The 15,313-nt window shown below is 45.1% G+C and overlaps 1 protein-coding gene across 2 annotated transcripts in view; it reads right to left on the bottom strand.

Moving 5' to 3' along the window:
- Positions 1–4,339: 4,339 nt before the first annotated feature.
- The window catches only part of LOC143214709 (uncharacterized), a 144,789-nt gene continuing 133,815 nt past the window's right edge, over positions 4,340–15,313 (bottom strand). For both annotated transcript variants that reach the window (XM_076436079.1, XM_076436069.1), the window contains one exon: positions 4,340–14,132. In XM_076436079.1, the coding sequence (XP_076292194.1) occupies positions 14,052–14,132 (81 nt within the window). In that variant the 3' untranslated portion in view covers positions 4,340–14,051. The remainder of the gene's footprint in view (positions 14,133–15,313) is intronic.

Here is a 15,313-nt window from a genome sequence, read left to right as displayed (position 1 = left end):
ATGTATTGAACGCTTTTATTTTGTGGCACTTTTGAGACCGCCAAGCTGGCAATCATTATCTTGATTGAGGATGAAGGTTCTTCGAGACAGCTCGAAGAACCGAAGCGGATATTACATATAACAGTTTTCAAGAAAGTTTCTTGGTTACCGGCAAGAAAGAAGCGTCGTGGTCGTTGGCCCGGCTGCTCGCAAGAAAACGCGACGAGATTCTTGGATTTCTCGGTGCACCGTGGAGACCGGCTCGCAAAAAAGCTCGCTCCCGTTGCGGATTTAAGCGGTTTCGCGACTCGCCACGGCAGCCATGGATCACGTCGGGGTCAGCTGCGCGATTCCCAGAGCCGCGTCTCGATCTTTCTTTTGGATCCGGTCGACTCGTTCACGGAAGCCCTAGCTCAAAATTCGACGACGACCTTCTTCGTAATCGTTCGAGAGGAGGAGGAGGCGGCGAGCCAAGGAAAAGATTACTTCTCCCATTGGTCGGTGGTGTGTTTCAGCCTGTCCGATTCCCTGAAGGTGGTGGAAAGCTCGGTGACCGGAAAATTGTCGACGTTTTACGAAATTCTCGCGCGGTGTTTCGCCGGACCGCGGTGGTTTCGGTGTCTTCGGTCGTAAAGCGTTCTCGCGTCCATTGGTCGGTTCGTACGCGTCTCAAAGAACGTTGCGTTCTATCTGGACAGGCCTGGCACTCTCTCTCTCTCTCGGGGAATCTCAGGGAATCTCAGGGCTCGTTTCGCTGACCGTGGCGATCCGCTCGTAAACTCAGCCTGTTTCCCTTTCGGTTCGACGGCTTCGCCGCTCCGGAAACGACCGATATTCTTCTGAACGCGTTCGCCGAATCGGTCACCGACTCGCGATAAGAGCTATCGTTTCGGTAACGCGAGAATGTGTCTCCAAGGTGGAACCAGGGCTTCGGAGTCGGTAGACAAAATTCATAACTCCGACTCACGACTCCAATCCATCTCTTTTTTTATCTCCGACTCCGAATCCGACCCCGACTACGATTCCGACTCCGACTCTCCAACTTGAAAAAATATGTACTCAAAATAATTAAGAGTTGTAATAAAACTGCATAAATAGTTGAAATATTTGTATTAAAGTATTAAAGTCCAAGAATGTGGAACAGATAACTCTGATACAACACAACACGACTGTTACTTTCTCATTTTCGGGAAATAGTTAGAAAATACGTATCAGTTTGAGCAATACTAAAGATAAAGTTTCCATTTTCGAAAATTAATATAATCTTTAATATTTCATAGAGACACGAGACACTTGTTGCTTTTAGTCAGAGTTGGAGTCGGAGTCGACATATTTTTTCCGACTCTGACTCCGACTCCGGGGGTCGATATATAGCTTTTTCTTAATCCGGCTCCGACTCCAGTCATCCGCAATTACTCCCAAACTCCGACTCCGACTCCGATGCCCTGGGTGGAACGCTAGGTGGATGGAATCTTTCCATATAAAGCAATCCGTGGAATAGATAACCGTTCGATCGAGGGGCTGTTCGGAATCATGAAACCGAGGCGAGGGTTTGTACCTAGCGCAGCCGTGAAATACAAAAGGCGATGAAACGCTATCTCCACGTCCATTATTATCAGAGTCGAGGATCGAGATGAGTCTGCCGATCGGGCAGCGATCGGGCGAGACACGAGAAACGGTTTTTAGAGGGTGGCGGGAAAGTTTGCCACGGCGAGGAGCGACGCAACGTTGAAAATCGTGCTTCTTACCTGGCCACCGAAGGTTCGTGAAAAGTTAGCGTGCGCCGGAGAGTCGTAACGGTAACTTTGGTATCGGGAAGCCCGTAATGCCCGTACGCGGCCTAACGAACCGTTTCGACGCTTATCGCCGTCGAACCAACTTCCCGAACGAGTCGAACCGAGAACAAGAACAGAGAAACAACGAGAGCGAGAAAGAGAGGGTGAGGAAAAGAGACGGCGGTGAAGGGGGAGGAGGAGAAGCCGGGCTAAAACGAGCCAGACCGCCATCGCGCTCGGAAAGAACGAGTTTGCCAAGTTGTTGCTTTTCAGCCAAGTCATCGATGCACGCCGAACGGAATGAAATATTTCCAAGTGTTACGGGAAGCGTTCATTAAGTCGAACGGGACTTTAAGAAGTTCCGAGATCGGCCGTCTCGACTCGACGACGACGGTATTCAAAGCGAAATGGAGTGCGAGCCGCTACAAGAACGGCGTCGCATCGAAATTTTCCTCGAAACGACCGGCGAAAGTTGCGCGGAGAGAGGTTGTCCCGCTCGATTATGGAAAAGTAAAAATATTCTAGGTGAAGACGAATGAGAAATTCGTAGTTGTTCTTTCAACAAAGAAAATACATATGTACTTTTTCATTAGTATGTGTCGAAATTTTGTCACGAATGCTGGTTTCTTTTCACCGCGCCGCTATCATCGATGCTCGCAGCTCCACTATAAATCCACACTTAGCCGTTATTATCGGTCAAATGTTGACTTGCGCAAAAACGACATTACTTTCCAGTACCCCTAATACATATACACATTTTTATAAAGCGGAAAATAAACTATATCTTTTATTACTAAAATATAGACGCGTTATTTTCAATAGTTTTGAAAATTTTATATTTCATCTCTTTGTTGTAAATGCATAAATCCCGCAGTCCAGTTGTAACCGTTTTAATTGAATATTCCGGACCGCTTCGAGCCCTGGCTGATTTTCGCTTCTTTCAGCGTCCCAGCTGAATCGATTCGGTTTACGATTCGCTCCGCGGCTTCTCCTACGTGGAACGGACTTGCACGTTGCTGGAACCAGAACCTACACCTTTAATTACCGACGTTTCTGCGCGTACGTTCCGCGAAAATTGATTTATCGCCGACTCGGGCCGACCCGGTCCGGATTTCGCGCGGTCAATTCCCCGAACAATCAGCTGTAATGGTCATTTAAGACCAACGGAATCGAGTTTTAGCGTTCTCCCGATCCCCGGAATCCTCGATTCCCACGGCGACGAACTTTCCGCGGACCTAGGCGCACCGTTGCGAACGAAAAATCGAGCACTAAGCCGATCACAGAGGAACAACGATCCGTTTTTCCGTGCTCGCGATCCATAAACAATCGCCCTTCGAATCCGATTCGAGCCTCTCTCGAATCTTTGAATACTACTTTCGGCGCACGAGAGACCGTGAGAGAGAGAGAAAACGCTCGGATCGAAATGATTTATCGCGAAGATCGCGCTGCAAGATCCGATTCGCGGGACAAAAGGAAAAAAGTCACGCGTACTCGATCCGCGCCGGAAAAAGAGGGAGGAGGACCGGCGCGGATGAAAATTTTCAACGGGGAAATTCTACCGTCGATTTGAATCGAAAACTGAGCGTGACGCGCGCATCCTTTGTTCACGACCGGTGTCCAAAACAAAACGATAGAAAGCTCGCCCTGACGATTTATCGCTTCGACGCGTGTATTTTATTTCCGCGGCGAGCATAGAAATATAGGAAAATTGTATATCGACCGATGCACGGTTCCGTACCGGAAAAACGCGCCTGTTCGCGACACATTTTTCGGCGATCCGACTGCGACGTTCCGCGTGCTTCGTTCGCCTCGTCAACGTGCTAATACGTAAGTCGATCGTCAAGGATTTTCCTGATCGATCGGAATCGTTAACCGTATCGTTAGCGGCTTGATTCTGCGCTCGTTCGGATAATGCCGCGCGAATCGATGTGTCTTGCTCGGCGCGAAGCAACGCCGGAGATAAAGAGAAACAACGGGGAATGAAAACAGCGTTCGCGAGGGGAAAAAACGGACAACCAGCTCTCTGTATTATACTTACGTGTGTGCGCACGTTTGTGTAATTCGCGTCCGACTTCCGTATGCGTCCAGACAGACAGCATAAAATATGCAAACGTATACGGTCCAGTTATTTTTTGCTGGACCGAGTTGACGAGGAGAATCAAGCAAACAACCGTTCCGAAAACCGGACGCGCTCGGGGGATGATTTATCAATTTGTTGCAACGTCGAGGCCAGGAATTATCGTCGAATTTGATGGTAACTAGTGGTTGCGTACTGAAATGTCTTCTGGAATCCTTGTTCATGCAAATTTCGTCTCGAGAAGACGATAACGAAGCCGCTACTATGGCGAATAAAAGTTTATGTACTCGTTAAAGTGAAGTTAAAATGACACAAATAAAAATGTTACTCCCTATGTCCCATAATAATAGTAGCAGTTGATGAATTTAATTTGTTCCATAATAATAGCGGCAAAAGAAAATAAATATAGAACGCAACATTTATTATGAAAGAACTAGATTACATTAAACAATAAATTAAAGATATTACTCCTAATTTTTATTTTGAGTGTTCAGATAGTTCCTCTGGATTTTTCAATAATTTCGTTACTGCATTTTAAACATGCAGGTAGGATCCCTTGGCTGCGAAGCTTTGCTTTCCCTATATGCGTGAGCTTAAAATTATTGGAGCCATCGTTCTTCATTGCTTCCAGCATAACTTGTTTTTTCTTCATCTTACTTTTACAATGGATTGATATAACACTGAAATAAAACAATTCATTTCGATCAGCGGATGAAATTAGAAAAATAGTTATTCGTAATAATTAGGTTAACCTAAAAATTGAAAGATTTGTCAAAGCAAATGACAGATGTCGTGAAACATTGATTTGCTACAACATAACTTACAGCTTCATTGGCCAATATAATTCTCGTTTACAGTCTACTTAGGACGCAAAGTTGTTCGGAATCCTTAACCTGACAACATATTATATTAAAATTAGATCATCGAAATCGGTGAGGCGTAACCTTTTATGCATAATTGCCAATTTTAGTTTAAAAAAAGTTACCTATTTCACTAGAATGTGTCTTTTAATTGAAAAAGAACTTTTCTCCAATCGTATCTTTCAACAGAATTGTTTCATGCAAAATAAAAATCGACAGTCTACTCAGGACGCAAATGGTTTAGGGAACGGCACGCTGGATCCATGAGGAACTGAAAAAGATGACACAGAGTATGTAAAAAACGAAGAACTTTGTTTCTTTATTATATTCGTTGTGTCGCGAGACATTCCGATGTCGTCGTGTCCGCATTTACAAATTGTGTGCGCCACAAGCCATCCACCCCTTCGGTTTGATTCGGTTTTGTCTCTGACAATAGTCACAGTCGCACTCTCACTCATTCGCGCACACGCACACAAAGACTTTCGCGCATATTTTCTCGACGCGCCCTTCTCTGTACAGTCTTACATCGATACTCTTCTCGCTCGTTCTCGTTTCCGTTTGCGTTTCCGTTTCCTTCGTGTAACTTCGCGAGACTGGAACAAAGATCGAAGGGATGCTCGTTTCGAATGGTACAAAATCTAGAAAATTCGACGGCGAAGTCACGAATTTTTCGAACAGAATCCGCGATGCTCGCGAAGTTCGCAAACAGACTGACCGCCTGGACCGAATTACCGTTTCGAACGCGAAAACAATTGTCTCGATGCTCCGCAAACACATCAACCGAACGGAAATCTATTCTTCTTCTTGCTCCTCATCGTTTCCGTTTCTTCCGGTCTCGCCACGGTTCCATTCCACGAAGCATCAAACATTACTTCTACCGGTTTTGCAAGTGCGATATGTACCAACGGATAGTTACATCTTATAACGTATGAATTATTTATAATATGTATATAATATATATATTTATGTATATGCATTTATATATCTATATTTATAATACTTTGGTGTCCGAGTTTCGTCGCCGCTTTTCCGCAGCGCGTGTATTTATCCACACCAGCCGAGAGTGCACGCGCGTAGGTCAGTATAATACATCAGTTCTAGAGGCGTATCAGAACCCGAAAATGTCGGGCACCCGATGGTCGGGACGGGCCGAGAATTTTTTAGTCAGGATCGGGCCGGGTTCTCGAAAATTTCGGGAATCCTGAGAATATTCGAGAACTCTGACATCCTTTGGGATCACAAAATTTTCGGGAACCTTAACATCCTTGGGGATCACAAAATTTTCGAGAACCCTAACATCCTCGGGGATCACAAAATTTTCGAGAACCCAAACATCCTCTGGGTTCACAAAATTTTCGGGAACCTTAACATCCTCGGGGATCACAAAATTTTCGAGAACCCTAACATCCTCGGGGATCACAAAATTTTCGAGAACCCAACATCCTCTGAGATCACAAAATTTTCGAGAACCCAACATCCTTGAGATCACAAAATTTTCGAGAACCCTAACATCCTCTGGGTTCACAAAATTTTCGGGAACTCTAACATCCTCGGGGATCACAAAATTTTCGAGAACCCCAACATCCTCTAGGATCACAATATTTTCGAGAACCCTAACACCCTCTGGGTTCACAAAATTTTCGGGAACCCTAACATCCTCAGGGATTACAAAATTGTCGAGAACCCAACATCCTCTGGGATCATAAAATTTTCGAGAACCAACATCCTCGGGATCACCAAAATTTTGAGAACCCGAACTAAATGCTGGAGTTGTCCCGGCCCGATAGTTTCAGGTTCCTGCACACCTCTAATGAACACGCGTCTGTCTGTTCGCCGCCGTTTCTACGAGTTTATCGAATGGTAATTACCTAGGGAGATCGAACAGCCGAGGAAGAACAGACCGAATCGGTTTCTCGGTTTGTCGCTGCTCGATTCGGCCGGCTCTTTCCTATTATGCACTTTCAGTATACTTTTCGAGGACCGTCGATGAGAAGCGTTTAAAAAATCTCCGGGCGCGAGCGGAGCTCGAGGGAAAGCAGAGAGGATGAAGAGGAGAAAGAGCGAGCGGAGGAGTCGACTCGAGCAAACAGTCGTTACTCGAAGTCGAGTGCACGCGTGGTCGAGAATCGGCGAAATCATTATTATACCTCGCGTTTCCTCTCTCGAAATGGACGCGAACAATCGCGCTGGAAACCATCAAACCGCCCTGCGGTCTCTCTTTTACCGTTTAACGCGTTCCGTGCCGAGCCTTACTCCCTCGAATTTTTTCGCAAAATATCTCGTTGTATCGTTGATCCATAAATCATCTCTTACACCTATAAAATCGCGAGCAGACTGCGAAACTCTATGCAAAATAAAAATTGTCTGCATCATAGTATCAGATTGGTAGGAATTTTTTAATAATTTTGCTTGTGTACATGAAAAACACATGATGCTAGCGAGTCATTGGGAGACGGGAATCGACAGGTTATCTAATTTGTTAATGTTACACTAAAATATATTGCAAAATTTCTCTGAATGTCCATTCTTTACTCGCTAATATATTAATTTATAACGAGAATTTGTGCAAACATGTTAAATATAGTAAGGTTTAAAATAATCTATACATTTTGGTTAACTACACAAGGGTTAAACATGTAGTTTCAGAAATTGACTCAGAAGTTTTCATTAAAATACGAGTATTATGTTTTCAACTCAATCGAATGATTGAAACACAAAACTCACGTTTGTCTAATTTCTGCGTCCCACTAATGAGCTCACAAATTTTGCATAAAGATCGGCGTTCTAATTACTTCGTCATTCGAATTCGCGATCACCATTCAGAAACTGTTCACTTTATCGTTAATTCAATGAATAAATATTTCACTTCACCCGTTCACAATGATAGCCCATAGCCAATGTTTGTGATCTCAATTTCGCTTGCATCTTCTTACGTGTTTATAACAGTTCGCGATTGAAAAGTCAACCAGCTGAAACTCGTTGTAACACGGGACACGTTAAACATCTTGCCTTTCCTTTGACACCGATTAAATGTTTCTCAGGAGCCCGACGCGTTGCCGGTCCCCAGTAAATTTGAAAAATGCAATTTCCCGGTCGGCATCTAAGCCGTCGTAAAAAATCGGCGATTCCGTAGCACGCGTTTTCCCAGCGAGAAGCTTCCTGCCAGCGTCGCGCACCTGCGGATGCACCTTGTACGAGCAATTTAATAAGATCCGTCTGATCCTTAACCCAGCTGCGCTCGGCTGCCTCGCGAATTGCGTCGGAAAAATGGACCAAAAGAGAGAGAGAGAGAGACAGAGGAGGAGAGGAGAGAGTACCAGCTGGGATCCGCTGTAGAAACTTATCCTGTGATGGCGCGTTACCCTATTAACTCTTATTAATTGCGTCTAACGCGAGGAACCAGTGTCGATCGCGATGGTGCCTGGCTTCCCTTTGATTCTGCTGTTTTCGTTACAATTAGAATCTCGGTCGTGTTCGATAAATTTGACGATATACAGTTCTTCCTTCGCGTGTCTGCGATGCAACCAGTGCAACAGGTGAGGGCAAATTTGAGGGATGATTCCACGCGACTAGATTGCTCATCTTCATGCGGTTGCGGCTTGGGATATTTTCTTAACACTAAACCTACCATTCATGTATCTGGTAAATTTAGCCGTATAAAAATGGCGCCACTAGTCAAAAGTGCGATAGGGCATCAAGAAAAAACATACTGTGCAAAATTTCAACCCTATATCTCGATCGGGAGCTGTAGGGTAAAATCGAAAAATCAGTTTTTCCATTTAATGATATTTAGAAATTCTGAAAATAATCTGAAACATGTCAAGCACCCAACTACATACTCTGCAATTCGTTCTCAGATTTTTAAATGGAAAATCCTGCTTGTAAAAAGTCAATAACTCTAAGAAAAATCGAGAAAATGCAGATTTCACGTGGTTTTTTATTTGGTTGATTCTGTTTTTTTTATTTTTGACTATACAGGGGAAGTCACCTATAACGTTGCCACCTCAAATATCTTTGTTGTTTTTAAAGATACGTCAAATGTCTGAAGGACAAAGTTGAATGGTTCAGTGGGGCTCACATGATACCAAAAATATTTTTGCTTTTATGTGATTTTTTTAGAGATATCAAGGTCACCTTCGAGCACCCTTTTTTAAACACCTACAATGATATTTACTTTCATTAGGAATTCAGTGACTATAATTACCCATGCACGTATAAACTTCCTAAGTAGCTCCTAGTCCATATAACAGACACAGAACATTATTATTTTGCACTAACCATTAAAATTTCGCTGTCTACTCGTTAATCACTCACTAATTTTCGAAGCCCCTTATTTGTAGACTTCATACTTAGGCTTTAAAAACAACAAAGATATTTGAGGTGTCAACGTTCGGTGACTCACCCTGTATAAGAATCAATATCAAATATATAAAAATTATTTTATGGTAAAATAAGAAAAAAATGTAATTTTGGAGCAATTTCATCTATTTAAGGCCACTTTTGACCATCTTATCCGGTAGTATACAGGGTGTCCCAAAATTCGTGAAAATTCCGAAATGGGGTGGTTCCTGAGACCATTTCAAGCGACATTTTGCTTTGCAAAAATGTTATTCGCGGCATTGTTTAGCAGTTATTAATGAAAAACACGTTTTCGTTGAAATGGTCTCGGGAACCATCCCCTTTCGGGATTTTCACGAATTTTGGGACACCCTGTATATACTATAATTGAGGTTGTCTGGACAAGGAAATTTATACAGGGTGTCTCGTAACTGGTGGTACAAGCAGGAAGGGGGTGATACTACATGAAAAAATAAGTCGAAAATATAGAATAGAATTTTTTCATGTGAGACTTTGGTTTCGAGAAAATCGACTTTGAATCTTCGCCGGATACGTACGTTAGTATATGCAGAAAGTAGAATTGGTTGATCATGGTCAGACGCGCCCGACGATTCCTATGCAACAGCACGCGTGTTCGCTGCATTTTCAAACTCGATATTCTCGAAAACGAGTTGGCAAACCAAAAAAGTTGTTGGAATCCAACGATAATATTATACACAGACAGGCTATGGTGCGACTTCGACCGTAGGAGCAGAGATTTCGTTGCCTGGCCCAAGTGGTTTATGACACCCCCACTTAAGAAAAGGGACCAAAGGTTTTTCCAGGGACGAACCAGTCAGTCGTCGCTCTAATACAGTACAGAACACATCACAGCATATTTTACGCTACAGCATTAGCTTTACCTTATTTTAGTACAGTTTATATCTTTTTTCATTCACATTACGATCACTGTTTAATCCACTGTGTAACTTTATTTGCATTGAATAAATAAAGTCATCTTATTTAATAAAATAAAGTTTTCCAACAAAAGTATATTCCTCTTTTTCGACCTAGTTTTTCATGAATTGTCACCCCCTTTTCGCTTGTACCACCAGTTACAAAATACCCTGTATATTTTCCATAAATGAATTTTTATAATTCCCATAACTGTGAAATATCTGTGGTTGTCAGGAAGAACGCATAATGTCACATGATTTCACTTTCGAGATATTGCCGTTTAAAGTTCTGGTCGCTAATGCTTTGCCATAGGATATCGGTTCAATTGCATTATGTTTTTAAGCCTTTCGAATTTATTATCCTGACTTTTTTTCTGATAAAGACGTCAATCCTATACTATAAATCTCAAGTAATGCATAAACTGAAATCATTAAATTTATTATATTCAATTATCGATAGAGAAGAATTCACCTCTAAACTGAAATTTTTTTAAATTGGACGTGCGGCGTTTTTCCTGGCAACCACAGATACAAAACCGGTCATTTGACTATGGTAGGTTTAGCGTGACAAAATCGATCTGGTCGCGTCGCTCTTCTGACAATGAGAAATCGCAGGAGTTCGTGGATCGCGAGGCTGTTGGGACAAAAGCCTGGTCTCTTCGGTTAGCCGAGATCGCGTTCATAGATCGTCGAGCGGAAAACGCGTCGCGAAGAAGAAACTCCGAACGGATCGGCCGTTGGTCGATGGAAGATGAGGGGATAAAAGTTAGTCTTTAATGAATTCCGCGAAACTTTTCGATCGTCGAGTGAGAAGAGGAACATAGGACGAAGGTCTCCAGCGTCGAAAGAGGCCCGTCCAGGCCACACGGAGAGACGGGAAAAGGCGATAAGGGGTTGGGGTTGACGGGAGACGGGAGACGAGAGACGGGAGACGAGAGACGGGAGACGAGAGACGGGAAGAAACCAGAGAGTCACGGGTGAAAAAGCCGGGATTAAACAAAGGGAGCGAAATAAGAGCAAGAGCACGATGGGAAAATAAAGAAAGAGATTCGGAGGTGGATGACCAGAGAGAGGAAGGGAGAGTGAGAGAGAGAGAGAGAGGGCGCGACGAGGTGGAAAGTGGAGAAGGGAGCGAGGAAGAAGACGGAGGAGGAGGATGAGGAAGCAAAAGGGGTGGATTCTAGTTTGGCGCTCGGCCCACGCCACTGGAAAAGAACGTTCATTTGTCTTCCGCGCGGTGTAGCCGGGCTGTTTCGCCTGGACTCGAGATGCCAGCATGGTCCTTGTCCGTCCCGAAACAATGCTCTCGAGCCTTCGAAAATCTTGCTTTCGAGAGCATAATAGCTGCCCTCGAAAACCACGACTTTCGCCGGACTTTTATTCCCGTTCTCTCTCCAGGCATCTCCACGGAGATGTGGTGTTCTTTCTCTCTCTCTCTCCCTCCTGTTCGTTGTTTCTTTCCGTTTTTACCGGTGGCTCTCGTCTCTCCTCTCTCGTCTTAGATGAAACGATGGTGGTTCTCGTCGTCCTCGAGCTCGTCGATCGGCCGTGGCAGAGACGATCGTCTCTCGCGGGATGGTGGGCGGGGGGGGGGGGGGGAGCGCTTTTGTCTGCGAGCTCTCCTGAATGTTTCATGAGAGACGAGGGACAGGAAACGGAACGGTTTTCATTATCGTGCTCGCTTCCGTCTTGTATTTCAGCTGCGTCGGCGTATAAATTATTCCCCCTTCTTTATCCTTGTCTCGAAGCGATCCCGATAAGTACCGGAATCCCATAATAATCCTCCGACGTTTTTACTGCTCTCGCGCGGAATCCACCTTAACCCCTTGGACCTACGATATTTTCGGCCCCTGTAAACTTCGCCGTGAATGATCTTCCACGAAAAACTGAAAATTTGTATTTATACCGCGTCACGTATGGCTGTTTCGGTTTGAACGGCTGAATATCGACCGAAAAGAAGTTCTATTTTTATCGAAATTAAAGCAATAGTATGCATACTTTCGGTAAATTCAGAGTTTGTAGTGCAAGGGGTTAAACCGAATCTACCCCACGTTCTTTGGAAGCTTTGCAACCTTTAAATTTAACCCTTTGCAGTCCGCGTGTTTCAGCAGGTCCATATTATATTCACATGTTCAAACTAGGAGGACAGCGAGAGTGCTACGGTTGGCACATTGTAAATAAGGAAGATCCATTGGCGAACGTGTCATTCGTAACGATCGAAATGTCAAAGTGGCAATTGGTCTTACTAGAACAAAGTCGTTGATCAGTCACCAACAAGCCATTGGTCTTATTAGAAGAAAATGGTTGTCCAGGCAGAGATAGGTCACTGGACCAGCAAGAATAAAAACGGTCGTCCATCCACACCGGACACAGGACCGCAAAGGGTTCGAAAGAAGTGGAAGGGACGCGGACGGGACAGCGTAGAAACTGGATCGGCTGGAGCGTCGTATCCGGTTCGCTCGAACGAGTCGTTTAACTCGTGCGATTAAAAGCGGGCCGCATTAATTATTCGGTCTCTCTTTGCGCTCGGAGGAAAATCCGAGGCGCCGTTGAAGGGTAAGCGTCGCGTGTAATGCGACCGATAAAGCTCTACAGCTTGACTGCATCGTGATTAATTATGACGAATCGCTGCGCCGCAGCTGCAGCTCCCGCCCGCTTCCGCTTCCTCCTCTGCCTCCATCTCGTTATTCCTCTCGATTGATTCGCAAGGAATGTTTGCCCAATCCGAAGCCCGTCCTGCTAATTTCCTTGGAAAGTTGCCGTTTTCGGTGGGCGTCGTTAATCGTCGGGTCTCGATCCCACCGAAACTTCCCTCTCTCGTCCCCTTTCGTGCTTCGCGTCGCATCGTCTATCCGTTTCCGAACGACTCGAGCTGTTCTCGCTTCTTCCCGGTGTTCTCGTTCCAATGCCTCCTCTCGAGAGGATCCCGCGTTTTTCACAAGCAAGACAGGAGAGCAAGGAAATCGCCGCCCGCGAGGAGCCGCGTCTTTCAATCGGGATGGATTAAGTGTGGTTAATTCTTCCTCGTGAAAAGCCAAGCGAAGGGCCTACCGGACTCGACACCCGCGGTCCTGAGAATCCTCGAAACGCTATTAACGCTTTAGCTACCGGAAGTCTACAAGTCGCACGCGCTCGATTTTCAGGCGCTTCACAATTGCACGCATCCAATTCTCACTCGCCGCAAAATTGCAAGATCTCAATTCTCAAACGCTCTCAAATTGGAAGCACTCAATTCACGAGCGCTCTTAAGTTGTACGCATTCAATTCTTAAACGCTCCAAAATTACAAGCACTCAATTCCATTCGCTCTCAAATTGCAAGTGCTCATAAGTTGCACGCATCCAATCCTCAAGCGCTTTCATATTGCACGCGCCCAATTTTCAGGCGCTTCAAAGTTGTTCAAGTCGAATTCTTAAGCGCTCCGGAGTTGCACGCGTCCAATTCTCAAGCGCTGCGAAGTTGCACCCGTCCAATTCTCAAGCGCTCCATAGTTCCACGCGCCACATTGTCAGGTGCTTCAAAATTGCACGCATCCAATTCTCACTGGCCGCAAAATTGCAAGCACTCAATTCCCAAACGCTCTCAAATTGCAAGCACTCAATTCTCGAGTGCTCGTAAGTTGTACGCATCCAATTCTCAAACGCTCCAAAATTGCAAGTCTCATAAGTTGCATTAAATTTTCCAGTGCTTTCATGTTGCACGCGCCCAATTTTCGGGCGCTTCAAAGTTGCACGCGTCCAATTCTCAAGCGTACCGCGTTGTGTTGCGCTAAAGCGTTAACAAATGCATCGTAACGAGTCGGGCGCGCCTTTCGAAAGGGGAAAAACGGTGTTCAGGATAACGAGGAGTACCGTCGTAATAAATTGGCCGGCACTCCTCGCGACTTTCCTGCAAACGTCGCGACATTATCGCAGCTTCTTTATAGAGGAGAGAGTTCCGAGATGGTGATCGCATTCGGCGGAACGAGTTCGCCGACGATCATAGGGACTCGTCGCCGAGTTTTGAGAGAGTCGCGCTGTTTTCTCTAGCTTTTCCGTCGGTTACTATCGCGCGGAGGGTAGAACGCCTAGGGAGAAGCTCGACGAGGACTAGCAGTCATCTTGAGAGGACGAAGACTGCAGAAGGGCTGCGACTCGGTCCGAGAATTCGCCCGACGCTGCACCGGAACACTGAAACAGAAACACAGAACACCCTCGGTTAGAGAGAAAACATACCTTCAAAACTATTATAATCAGGGGCGAATGAAACTCTTAACTTTGTTGTTAGCGTTCACATTTACATTAATATGGTTTCTATCGACGGTTTTAATATTTCTACTTCGAATCTATCTACCTCGCTAGACTCCCAGGCAATCTCCTTGTCACAACTTTTTAATTCCCCTCTTTTAACCAACACTTTTATCCGCTTCCAAGTTGTTAAGAATGAAAGTTTTTCCGAACTAGAATCTCTGTACAACGGTTTTAAACAGTTATTTGCGAAGAGGCAGCCTCGGGAAAGATTGCTGGAACAGACACGAGCAAAAATTGTCCTGTAGGGTACCGACCTGGTTCCCTAGAACCAGGAGCCTCGAGACCACGCCTACTAAGGTTCCAACACGCCTACTCTACGCGGGAAGAGAGAGACAGCAACACCACTAGCCTTGTATTTTTATAAATGTTGCTCTCGTAGGTTAAACACAGCGCTCGTTAATCATGCCTGCGGTACAAAACGGAAAAATTGAAATTACGGGCGGCAGAGTAAAAACAATTGGATTGTGAAAGGTGAAATACGAAGCTCTCCCTCGGGAATCGGACCGGGGATCAACGCGGATCGATGACAATGCCGCGGGCGTTGATCGCGTTCCGCTCGCTCCAGCCCGCCTGCTCCACGAACGTATGCCAACGCTCGCGTTTCGACGCATTCCATGACAGACGCCTTCGGAGTATGGAGAGCAATCTTGCGCGTAAACGTGCGATTTCCTATACGCGGTTTCCTCTGCACTAGTCGCCCTTCAAGTCTGATTTAGTTCACGCTGGTTCGATACGCTCGCGTTTAATTCGGACGCCTTCAATTCTTAAGCATTCTTAAGTTGTACGCCTTCAATTCTCAACCATTCTTAACCGTTTGGAGTGTGATTTATTCTTCGTTGGAATATATAATGGAAAACGGGATGCATTTGTCCCATTACGCGCACGTAATACATGGGTGGGACACTGAGACACATATGTCCCGTTGCACGCGCTCAAATTGCCAGCTCTCAATTTGCGAGCTCTCAATTTGCAAGCTCTCCATTTGCGCGCTCTCAATTTGCAAGCTGTCCACTTGCAAGCTGTCCACTTGCAAGCTCTCCATTTGCAAGCTCTCAATCTGC

The sequence above is a fragment of the Lasioglossum baleicum genome, chromosome 1 (genome assembly GCF_051020765.1).
Source record: "Lasioglossum baleicum chromosome 1, iyLasBale1, whole genome shotgun sequence".
In the NCBI taxonomy this organism is placed as follows: domain Eukaryota; kingdom Metazoa; phylum Arthropoda; class Insecta; order Hymenoptera; family Halictidae; genus Lasioglossum; species Lasioglossum baleicum.
Note: the sequence above shows the minus strand (reverse complement) of the source record. Positions and strands in the feature narration are given on the sequence as shown.